This window comes from Acipenser ruthenus, chromosome 7 (assembly GCF_902713425.1).
Source record: "Acipenser ruthenus chromosome 7, fAciRut3.2 maternal haplotype, whole genome shotgun sequence".
NCBI lineage: Eukaryota > Metazoa > Chordata > Actinopteri > Acipenseriformes > Acipenseridae > Acipenser > Acipenser ruthenus.
Window position 1 is genome coordinate 42,294,482 of NC_081195.1, and position 12,191 is coordinate 42,306,672.

At 40.8% G+C, this 12,191-nt stretch overlaps 1 protein-coding gene across 13 annotated transcripts in view; it reads left to right on the forward strand.

The window, feature by feature from the left end:
* LOC117415847 (DENN domain-containing protein 5B-like) overlaps positions 1-12,191 on the forward strand; it is an 84,461-nt gene that overhangs the window by 33,127 nt on the left and 39,143 nt on the right. For 7 of the 13 annotated variants that reach the window (XM_034026700.3, XM_034026699.3, XM_034026698.3 and 4 more), the window contains exons 2-3: positions 3,250-3,309; positions 10,780-10,889. In XM_034026700.3, coding sequence (XP_033882591.2) covers positions 3,250-3,309; positions 10,780-10,889 — 170 coding nt within the window. Of the gene's footprint in view, positions 1-3,249; positions 3,310-5,254; positions 5,719-9,295; positions 9,510-10,779; positions 10,890-12,191 lie in introns of those variants that run through there. The other 6 variants (XM_059026970.1, XM_059026969.1, XM_034026705.3 and 3 more) reach the window with 3 other exon arrangements.

The following is a 12,191-nucleotide window of genomic DNA, read 5'->3' on the forward strand; positions in this document are numbered from 1 at the left end:
TTTTAATATGTATTATTTTTTTATTATAATTTTAAGCATTGTAAGGAAGAATAGTTTAAGAATCTTAAATCGCCAGCAAGTGAGCATGTTACCAATCAACAAAGTCTGGTTTAAAGAAGAGTGATCATAATTTGCATGTTCATACAAATAAGTCTCTGAATAATTGATCCATTTACCTTGGTATGCAGTACCACCTGGTCTTTTCTCCTTGAAATTCATATTCCAGGGAAAGGACCAATAGAAAGGTTTTGTAAACAGTGTGCAGTTCTGTAGTAGAAAGAAAGGCTTTCAGCTTTTCTGTTCACCACCAAGTATCAGTCAGCCTCCTGGCTCAAATCTGATTCTGAAAACAATGCAAGCTTTTGAATACGATACTGACAGTAAATGTACATTGATTTCCTACTGGTAGCCTGGCTGAGAGGGGTTCATTATGGTTTTCTGTGGGGAAGGTATAAGACTAGATTAATGTAGGCTACCAATCATAGGTTAATGTAATCTTTACTCGCACTCTAAAGGCACCGGTCTGAGTAATGCCGTAGTTTGTCTTGGTTTATTCTCCTCTTGGAGGGCAAATGGCCTGTTATATTTTGAGGTTTCCAGTGTAAACATGGTGTTCAGTCTTCACGGCAGTTTCATTGACTGATGTGGGGCAATATGGCACCTAGATTATGAGGTTCGTTGGGCATTACCAGGTACTTTTTAAAAGCACATCTGTATCTTGTTATCAACATGCACCACTCCACTCGTGTCTGATGGAGGTTAGGCTTGTCCTCGTGTCTGGTGGAGGTTAGGCTTGTCCTCGTGTCTGGTGGAGGTTAGGCTTGTCCTCGTGTCTGGTGGAGGTTAGGCTTGTCCTCGTGTCTGGTGGAGGTTAGGCTTGTCCTCGTGTCTGGTGGAGGTTAGGCTTGTCCTCGTGTCTGGTGGAGGTTAGGCTTGTCCTCGTGTCTGGTGGAGGTTAGGCTTGTCCTCGTGTCTGATGGAGGTTAGGCTTGTCCTCGTGTCTGGTGGAGGTTAGGCTTGTACTCGTGTCTGGTGGAGGTTAGGCTTGTCCTCGTGTCTGGTGGAGGTTAGGCTTGTCCTCGTGTCTGGTGGAGGTTAGGCTTGTCCTCGTGTCTGGTGGAGGTTAGGCTTGTCCTCGTGTCTGGTGGAGGTTAGGCTTGTCCTCGTGTCTGGTGGAGGTTAGGCTTGTTCTCGTGTCTGGTGGAGGTTAGGCTTGTTCTCGTGTCTGGTGGAGGTTAGGCTTGTCCTCGTGTCTGGTGGAGGTTAGGCTTGTCCTCGTGTCTGGTGGAGGTTAGGCTTGTCCTCGTGTCTGGTGGAGGTTAGGCTTGTCCTCGTGTCTGGTGGAGGTTAGGCTTGTTCTCGTGTCTGGTGGAGGTTAGGCTTGTCCTCGTGTCTGGTGGAGGTTAGGCTTGTCCTCGTGTCTGGTGGAGGTTAGGCTTGTTCTCGTGTCTGGTGGAGGTTAGGCTTGTTCTCGTGTCTGGTGGAGGTTAGGCTTGTCCTCGTGTCTGGTGGAGGTTAGGCTTGTCCTCGTGTCTGGTGGAGGTTAGGCTTGTCCTCGTGTCTGGTGGAGGTTAGGCTTGTCCTCGTGTCTGGTGGAGGTTAGGCTTGTCCTCGTGTCTGGTGGAGGTTAGGCTTGTCCTCGTGTCTGGTGGAGGTTAGGCTTGTTCTCGTGTCTGGTGGAGGTTAGGCTCTAATTGTTTTAAACCCTCTACTGATCTTTGTTTGTGCCCATGGTCCTGGTGGTCTCTGCACACAATTCCCTGTAAGGCCATAATAAAAACCTCAACTCACCCTTATTATGCCTATGCATCGCATCAGATATGACATCATACATGACATCCCAGAACGACATTACCAAAATAATTACCTTTGGAGAGTTTCTCTGATGTCATCATAAACTAGGAGACCTTTAGTTTACAGTCACAGAACCTGTAACTAAAGTACATCTTCTTCTATTTTTTATAATACCTGGACATTAGTATATGTAAAAAAAAAAAAAGACAATATAAATGTGCTTAGGTCACAGGTAAAATCTAATCGTCTAGAGGAATATGTCTTTTTTGTTTTTGTAATTAAATTTAACATGAATGTTCACATAACTAATCACATAACAAATGCTCCACCAGATGGACATTACACTGGAAAAAATTCTCTGTGCTGGACTGTAGCTATCATGCTTCTTGGCGTACATGCCAACGTAGACACAATCATAGACAAAAGGAGTACACTTTCATTGTGCTCACTGTCACTTAGGTCACTCTTTCCACTATTGTCTATAGATGTGATATAGGTGTTGCATAATTACTACTGTTACTTCCAATGCAAAAGTTGGCACACTTGCCTCTATGCTATCCAAGACCATTGGTTTACCAAATGCATTTCAATATGTATCTCACTCAGTAGAAGGAAGGTTGTTTTTTTTTTTGTTTTTTTGTTTTTTTTTAAAAAACAGTGCCATGGAAAACTGTGCTTCTTTGTCTTTTTATTGTCATATGAGTTCCTAAGAACAGCTGACAGCACAATATTCTGGTGATTAGTCATTACTGATGTCATATATGATGTCATATCTGATGCAATGCATAGGCATAATAGGGGTGAGTTAAGGTTGCGTGCAACCTTAACGTCCCATTTCCTGACTTTTGTGATTTTTAACTTCAACCTTAACGTTATTTTAACAACGTCTTTATTACTGAATATATACCAGTTTATCATTCTCATTGATCCTTTTAGTGAGACCTAAACCCCCTCACCGGGCCTTTTAAAGCTGGAGGTGGTTGTAAAATGAGTTGAATCTGTGCACAAAATTGGTTTGTGCAAGTTCACAAATGTGCTCGGATACGTTTGAATTGCAGTCAGGGTTCAGAATGTCTTAAGGTATGTTGAAATTTTGCCTTGGAGTTTGGTGCATGTGCAGCTGTGCATTTTTACATATGTGGCCTGGTGTGCCCAGAGATTACTCTATGTACATTCTAATAAGTCAGGGTGCAGTAATACTAGCCTCTATTTTGATATGATGACCACGCTTTTAACATTGCAACAACCAAAGCTGTAATCCATAGGGAAACTCTGTGATTCCTTATTACCAAGGTCTGACCATGCTTCAATACTATTCTAGGATCATGCAGACATCCTATTCATGTCACATGCTTCACATTGTCATGCCATTTATTTGTGTTGCTCCATGTTCATTATGTGTTTTTTTTTTTTTTGGTTGACACGCACTGTTTGTTTCTGTTTGTGTTTACGTAGCATTATACCAATGGCTAGAAGCAGATCGTCATGGCAGGAGCCAAGATGCTGCAAACACAGGTAAAAATGAAAAGCAGCTGCCAACTCTCACTCTTGCCTCCTGTGTTTCTACATCTTGTAATCTACAATGCTTCCTGTATTACCTCTCTGGCATATCTACTGTATCTGTGTGGTTCAGGTGAATAGTAGTGCCTGTTTATGCATCAGAAGAGTTACTGTACTTTTTTATTTTTTTCATTAGATAGAGAAATGTAATTATAGGCCTTATCTTGCGTTGAGTTTTAAAGCTCTTACATAATGTAGGTTGAATTTTAAACCCTGCTCTTTCAAATGCAAATATTATGAGCCCACATCAACCACATGCTTAGCAGCTGCATTTAGTTAAAAGATTTTCAAAGAAGTTGCTGTAAATATATCTCAAATTCTCTTCATGACTGATACTGGTATCCTAGATTTTTCATTTCCAACAATAATAGTAATAAATAGAAGATTAAAAGGTGTTTATTATAAAGTTCTGGAACATATTTGTTCACAGGAATGTACAAAATCCCAAGGGTTTAGATTGAATTAATTTTGACATGTTCCTGAATAATGATGGATTAAAGCCAGTGGAATTATGAGTAAACCCTGAGTAGTGAGTAGGTGGTTTGACACATATTAATGTAGGTCTGCCAGAGAAAGAATGAAAAAAACACCTCTGTCCTATGTAACACACGATTCCTTAACTTGAAATGAATTTGTTGTTTTCTTTCTGCATGGAGATCTGATTGGTGAAGGAGGTTATCTCGGGGTGTTGGGTCTTAACACTGCGGCTGATTGGCAGACTTGTTCCCTAGCAATTCCGTTTCCTTGTATTCCTTGCTGCTTCCTTTATTCACTGTGCTGCTTCCCAAACCCACACGCTTCTTTCCCATGTACTGTGTTACTCACTGGTGTTCACCTTGATGGTATTGTGTTCTAGCTAATTTAAAGGCAATCTGTCATTCTTTCAAAATGTCCTCCTAGTATTAAAGTCCTGGGGAAATGTGTGTGTTATTAAATCTTTTAAAATAAAGCCAAGGAGAAAACAAATGGAGTCTATGTTGCAGCTGTTGGAAATTGACTGTTGGAACCATAATATGATCAAACAGGAACTGAAAACAGCTGATGTCTTACAACTGGGATTTGCACTCACTTTTTAAAATGAAAAATAAAAAACAATCAGACCCCCCCCCCCCATACATCACATAAATAAATGATAACAGACATGTAGCAGTGAAATCAAAGGTGTGTTCAGTACACGTGCAGATAAACTCATGTTTCTGCTTGCCTGCAGTAGAGGGCTTCTCTGTGGTTTTACTGTAGGCCTACAATTCATTGGACTAGTCAGATTGGCAAAACATCCTGTGGGAAGCGTTGATTTCTTTAACTGTTATTAATCCAACCCTGTCGCAATATCTATCTTAATCAGAGAGTAAAAAATGGGGCTCTAGGAGGGGATCTCATAATTTGGCACTGTATTAGCTCTAGTGTTTGTAAATTGAACTGGAGCTGCTTTACTCTGATATGATACACAGTGGTTGGAAAAGCTCCTAATGATTTTTAAACACTGTGAAATGTAAATAGTGTGTTGCTACAGCCATTGAACAGGATCCCATAGGAATGGAGATTGCGTTCTGAGAGGATACCATTAGTCATTTGAATACTAATCCGATACAGTAGGTATCCCTGGGGAAATAAAAAAAATCTCATTTTTTTTTAAATCTGACAGGATACTGTATAGTGTTTCATTATTAAAGTCATTTTCATACTGACTGTTTTAATTGGAGAAAAATAAAAAATATATATATCTGAAAATCACTTTGCAGGCTCATTTGCAAATTGAAAATGATTAGGGCGTCTGATTTTCAGGTGACATTTTTTTCCCAATTCGGGAGAATGCTTTTTAAAAAATTGGGTGGAATTATTTATTGAAAAAATCGGGTGGATATAATTGGAGCTTCTGATTTTCGGTTTTAACCAATAAAACCAGATAGCCAATAAACACCGGAAAAACTGTGGAAATGGTTAATCTATTCATGTTAACTTTACCCTTTTCCCATTAAAAAAAAGTAAAACCTACTACAAAAATAATAATAAAAACATTTCCCAGTGCTGCTGGGCAATGTCCCGCCTTCCTGACTTGTATCTATCATTGATTAGTTCTGAATACTTTAAACCTGTCCCAACTACTGATTGACAGCACATTCCTATATTTCTATTGGAGACTCCACTTATGAGATTTAAAACGAGATTACAATCAGGATGGAGGCTTGTTAGCGGGATTTAAAGATGTATTACAGTTAAGATATAGAGGATTTCAAACAGAATTGTGGCGAAATGTACAAAAATGCCTACACACAAAAACCCCAGAAGAATGTGCCCGTGACCATAGGGATTTCGTTGTGGAAGACAGCAAACGAAAGAGGAAAGAAGATACAACTTGAGTGTGTAAGTACTGTCGAGTTACTATACATATTCTGACACAGAAAAAAAAAAAAAAAAAAAAAAACGCTCAAGCATTTTGGAAACTAACCGAAAACACCAATTTCATACAGTATATCAAAAACGAAAGCCCCGAAAAAAAAAGATTTACATAAAACTTGAAAATAGCTAAAAATAAGCACCGAAAAATACAATTAATAAAACAACAGCCCTATATATAATCAAGAAAGAATAAATATTCGGGTAGAAATCTGGTTTTATTTAGAAAGAAATAAACAAATGCTTAAGCACAAAATGTTGACAACACAGTTGTCGTCAACAGTTTAAATCCCCAACGTATGTATATTTCCACACATTGGGGTATGCAAACGTTTAACAACATCTAGCTCTCTCCCATCTCTCTCTCTTTCTCTCTCTCACACACACATACAGTATATGCAGGCATTTCTCCTTTCCAATCAAGTTTTATTTTGTAATGGAGTTGCAAGTATAATTGCACACAGAACATACGGGAAAACTAAACAGCTTTGCTCCATGCTGTTTAACAAAGAGAAACGATTGACTATACCTATAAATGCTCTTGGCCTAAACACACACTCATAAAACAAATAGCTGGGAAGAAAAGTGTGCAAAAAAAAAAACAACAACTTTAAAGCTATGTTGCTTTAATTTAGAAATATGTGTATGTATGTGTGTGTGTATATATATATATATATATATATATATATATATATATATATATATATATATATATATATATATACACACACACACACTAAGAAGCCACATTTTTCTAATAGGTAAATCAGCTTACCTTCATCGGCGCCAGTTCTGCTCTGTTGCATTTGAATCACAGACAACTGCACATGCGTTAAATTGGGTTAAACCTGAAAACCAGATGCCCTAAAAATGATTCAAAATGCTTCCCCAGTTTAGCAGCTGAGTGTTACAAAATGCCTTTTTTAAAATAAATTTTCATCTTTTATTAGCAGGAATTTTTGTTAACAATTAATGACGAAATTATTCTTCACTTGAAGAATAACTTTACTTTTTTTTTTTTTTATGATGGACTGCATAAGGATTTGAAGGGAATTCTGATTAGTCTGTTACTCAATATGAATGAATTATTAGCCTAGTTAATTATTGTATTGCGTGGTCTGCAGAATATTGATTTCTCAGATCTTACCACAAAGCTTTCTAAACTCTAGGACCTATTCATCCCTACAGTACCAGTAGAGCACAGTGGTATACAGTGAAGGTCATTATTTTAGTGTGTCCAACCCCCTGCCTTTTTCCCCCAATTTATAATAATTTAGTACACTATTACAATATATTAAATTTAGCATTCACATCAATACAATTTCCGGATACAGTTGCAATGTATCAGTATCTTGGACTTGTAGATGTTTTATCTCAAGAGGCAGTATTTTTATTTAATCAATATACAGAACAGAGCTATCTATTGCATTAGACACACACACACATACACATACACATAGATTGTGAAAGGGATTTCAAACTCTTTCTCCCATTCCTTCCTGAAAGCAAACCAATGCTTTGTCATGCTTTACTTTGTACTTTAGAAAACGATTATAGAAAATCTGATTGGAAATTTGGAAGCATTCCCTTCTGTCCTTTCCAGATACAAAGCCTGCGAGCCTATTTAATCTGGACAAGTGACTGCATTCTAGCCCAGACAATACACACGCACAAACACAGAGCCAGTACTTTGAATCGAGAAAATAAATAACAAAACAGTTCACTCAGTTTATAATACATGCCATTGCGTGCAATGAAAAATCTGCATCAATTCACTTTCATAATGGTTGACACTCATTCTCAGTACATGTGGAAGCCATTAGATAAGGGAATTCATGTAGAACACCATGTCACTCAAGACAATGCACAGTGCATCAGCTTGGTGAAACAAAGTTACTGGACACTGTAACAATCTGAGGCCTGTACTGTTTTGCATACTCTGTAATGAAACCTTGTGTATCATTACTTGGTTTAATATATATATATATATATTGTAAGGTAGTGTAGTCCTGGGGGAATGGGACTACGTCTCCCAGAGGGAAAAACCTTTTAGTTTGGTTAATTGTTTAATTTAATTTGTTAATTGGTTTATTGTTAATGATCCCCTGCACCTGGTAGTGATTGTAAATTAGGACCAGGTGCAGGGTATATAAGAGGTGCAGTCAGTCTGCACAGGGCTGCTGTATAGAAGGAGACAGGTAGAGGGTTCTGTGTCCAAGCAGCCACGGGAAAAGTAAGGATTTTGGAAAAAAATACTGGGTGTATGTGTTTTCTGTTGTGGGGAAACGGCTTAGCCGTCCCACTGTATAGTCAGGGTGTTCCTGAGGTTTAGTTAGTGCTCCAAAGGAGCTAGGTGTTGTTTTGTATTTTGTTCATTTTTGTGTTTATTAAAAATTGTGCAACCGCACTTAAAAATCCATTTCTGTGTTTGGGTCTATTTTTAAAGGGGCAACGAACCCGAGTGGGTGAGATCTTTTACATTTGGTGGCAGCGTGTGTGGGCGCCCCTAGAGACCCAGAAATGGATAATGATTTAAAGGCATTGATCGAACAGATCAATAGGAATACTGCTGCTATGCAAGAGAGCAACAGGAAGTGGAGAGCAGAGAGGGGGCTCCCGGATCCGGAGCCTACAGAGATAGAGCTCATGTTCCAGAGATGGGTGGAAAGTGCACGGGAGCCTGGTGTGCCGGAAGCACCGCTGTCTCCTGAGCAGGACAAGGAGGACCTGTTGCTGTCCCGAGAGCCAGAAGGGGTGGAGCTGCAGTCTCGAGAGCCAGAGGGGCTGGAGCTGCCGGATCCGGAGCCAAACAGGCTGGTGCTGCTGCTCCAAAAGTGGGAGCAGGCAAGAGAGGCACCGCTGGCTGCAGCCCTAGAGGGGGTGGAGCTACCATCCCGAGAGCCAGAGGGGTTGGAGCTGTCACAGGAACCACCGGATGCAGTCAAGGGGGAGGAGGTGAGCAACCCACCTCCAACAGAGCCTCAGCAACAGGCCGAGGGAGACACTCCGCCACTTTCAAGTGCGGTCACGTGCTCCAGCTACATGGACACCAGTCCGGAATGCCCCGACCTCCCTCCACTCGACCTTATGCCCAGGTCGCAGCTCTGCCAGGCACAATTGGGTGCACGGTCCCCAGCTCCGCTCCTCCCGGAACCTGAGACGTCACGCCGTGGGCGTCAGACGTCGCGTGCGCTCCCCCTTCCTTCCACTTTGTTCCCCTCAGGGTCCCAGACGTCGCTGCGCCGGTCCCGAGCGACCCACTTCTGCCTGTCACAGCTCACTCCCGGTCAAAGGCCTGCGTTTCGGTCACCCAGGACAAGCCGTCCTGGTCCCTTCTGGCTGGTGCGTGGTCCCTTCCTGAGTGTGCCGGAGGAAGGACCGACCCACCCTCAAGCACGCCTGTGGAAGAGGCTGAAAACCAAAGACTTGGGACATGAGGGTGGGTGGGCTTTTAAGGGTGGGGGGGGGGAGATGGCCGTTAAATGGCCGGTGTCTTGTAAAGACAAGGGGGAGGAAGTGTAAGGTAGTGTAGTCCTGGGGGAATGGGACTACGTCTCCCAGAGGGAAAAACCTTTTAGTTTGGTTAATTGTTTAATTTAATTTGTTAATTGGTTTATTGTTAATGATCCCCTGCACCTGGTAGTGATTGTAAATTAGGACCAGGTGCAGGGTATATAAGAGGTGCAGTCAGTCTGCACAGGGCTGCTGTATAGAAGGAGACAGGTAGAGGGTTCTGTGTCCAAGCAGCCACGGGAAAAGTAAGGATTTTGGAAAAAAATACTGGGTGTATGTGTTTTCTGTTGTGGGGAAACGGCTTAGCCGTCCCACTGTATAGTCAGGGTGTTCCTGAGGTTTAGTTAGCGCTCCAAAGGAGCTAGGTGTTGTTTTGTATTTTGTTCATTTTTGTGTTTATTAAAAATTGTGCAACCGCACTTAAAAATCCATTTCTGTGTTTGGGTCTATTTTTAAAGGGGCAACGAACCCGAGTGGGTGAGATCTTTTACAATATATATAAAGGGGCAAGGCCAAAATCTGTTTTCAACCAAAGACTCTGTGAATGAATGTATGTAAAACAAGGGTGTTTCTAAGTCCAAATGCTTATCATTACTTAACAGCGATGTTAATACACAGAAATCTTTTTGGGGTTTTGTTGCTATTGACATCAGATGATTATAAAGGAAGAACACATTCAAGTGCGGCACAGTGTGGAGAGTGACTGTGCACTTCAGCTTCATGCTCTACAGAGCAAATTCCTGAGTGTCAGCATTTGCCATTGAGGTCTCCTTAAGCTGAGTGAAAGGAAAAAGCGGCCACTGTTGGTTTTGCGATGCAATACATGACAAGTTTCCCTTCAGAACTCTTTACTCTCAGTCAAAGACTGTCAGGTGAAAGAAAGGGAATTGCTTGCTTTCTTCTTCCTCACTTGGGTTTACAGGTAAATGTGATTCTGGAAAAGTTGGGGCATACAGTTGGCATAACTCATCTTGGGGCGGGGGAGCGGTGTAAAGCACTGGAAAATAAATAGCCCATGAGTCATGGAATGGAACTTGTGGTATTTGCAAGCACGTTGCTTTTATAGAGCCAGTCTTTGTGTCTTGGCATGATGTAATTTTGTTCTCTGGTCACATTTCATTCCAGTGCAGGCCACTCCACTCCAGAACTGTCAGGCCCTGTTCCTTTCACCAAGGCCTGCTGGAGGCACTGTAAAGAACTGTTATCCCCTCTCATCCAGAGGGCTGGACTGTTTGAAGGTTATCGGCACAGTAACCTCTGCCAAGTGAAATATCTGTCTGTTTGCCTGTGTGTTCTCCATGCTTTGGTGTATTGGTGGCTGAGTAGTTTACGCACTCTAATAAAGGCTCCATAGCTAAAGGGGAAAAATATAAAATGAACGGGTACTGATCCAGGCACCCTGGATGGTAGGCTTGAATCAAAACGTTCAGGTTTATCTTTTGGACTGTGTGGGGATATTGACACAATTTGTCAGTCCATGCATGAATGATTGATTGATTTTGCCTTTCCTTGTAGGGGAAAACTTTGAACAGAGCCCTCTGAGAAGAACATTCAAGTCCAAAGTTTTAGCGCATTTCCCAGAGACTATTGAATGGAACCCCTTTGACCAAGATGCTGTTAATATGGTAAGTGACAAAGCATAGAAATCAAAATGTGTTCCTGGTCCTGTGCATTAGAATTATTAAAAACATTGCACCTTGCACACTGAGTTGGTAACTGTGGTACAACAGATACAGACTCGGTGTGCAAGGTGCAATAGGGAATGTACATGATCAGCTTTTTTCTTCTTAGACGCACGTTAAAATTGGATGCATGATCGGATCCAGTGTGCAATGGCCTTCACCACAGCATATTTTACTGTTTGGGGCATCTTGAGAGGTTGAATTCGAAGCCACTATAAAAATGAACACCAGGGGTGATACTAGATATTTAAGCCATATTTAACTCCCTGTTTCAGGCTTTTTGGTCAAGTCTGGTGGCTGAAACAATAATTTATTAGTAACACATAATAGCCATATGAAAAATTATTACAATTGAAATATTTTGCAAATTCAAAGGTAGAAAGTATTCCTTTAAGAAAGACCTGCTATTTAGAACAACTGAATGCTGTGAAATCATAAACAGCTTATATCAGGCCAAATTGCTGAATGCCGCTACTGTATTTAAACCTCTACTTCCCTGAGCACTCATTGCTTTGCCGGGTTTTGTTTTATTTTTACTTTTTAATCTTAAATGTGGTTCAATCTAAAAACGAACAAATATTTCGCACAAAGACCTGCTCAATATATAAAAATCTATAGAATAAGTGGACGGTCTTTATGCGGAAAGGTGAGCTGATGTCATTTTTTCCATTCTAGCCTCGGTGACAGTCGATGTTTCTGAATAATTTATAATTTCTCTGTCAGGTTCTCTGCTTACTCTGACCCAGGCAGCTCTCTACCTGTTCCTGAGAGCAGTATGCACACGAGGATAAGTAAAACAATTGAAACAGACTGTTGTGTGAAAGCTGTCCTGTGTTCACTTGGTGGTGAAAGCTGTCATATTGATTTGGCTTCATCTGCGTGAACTGCATTGGACGGCAAGAATGGTGGTCTACCAATAAAGTATTTTATTTTTCCCTAAAATGTAAGTGGGGGAAAAAAACTGCAGGTGCTACATTACATTTCTGAGCTGACTCACAGATGGAATACCGCCTGTCAGCTTCAGCACATACCCAGACAGTGTTATTACAGTATAGGCAATAAACATGGGTATGGTAGTAATTGCTATCTAGTCTGCACTTACTTAGCATAGCATTATACAGTACAGTGCAATTATAAAATGTAATGTTTTTTTTCTTGCATTTGCATGCATCATATGTTGGTTCAGATAATCTATTATTTAAAGCATGGTAAAATAGGATAAACTCACAATAGTGAGCATTTATC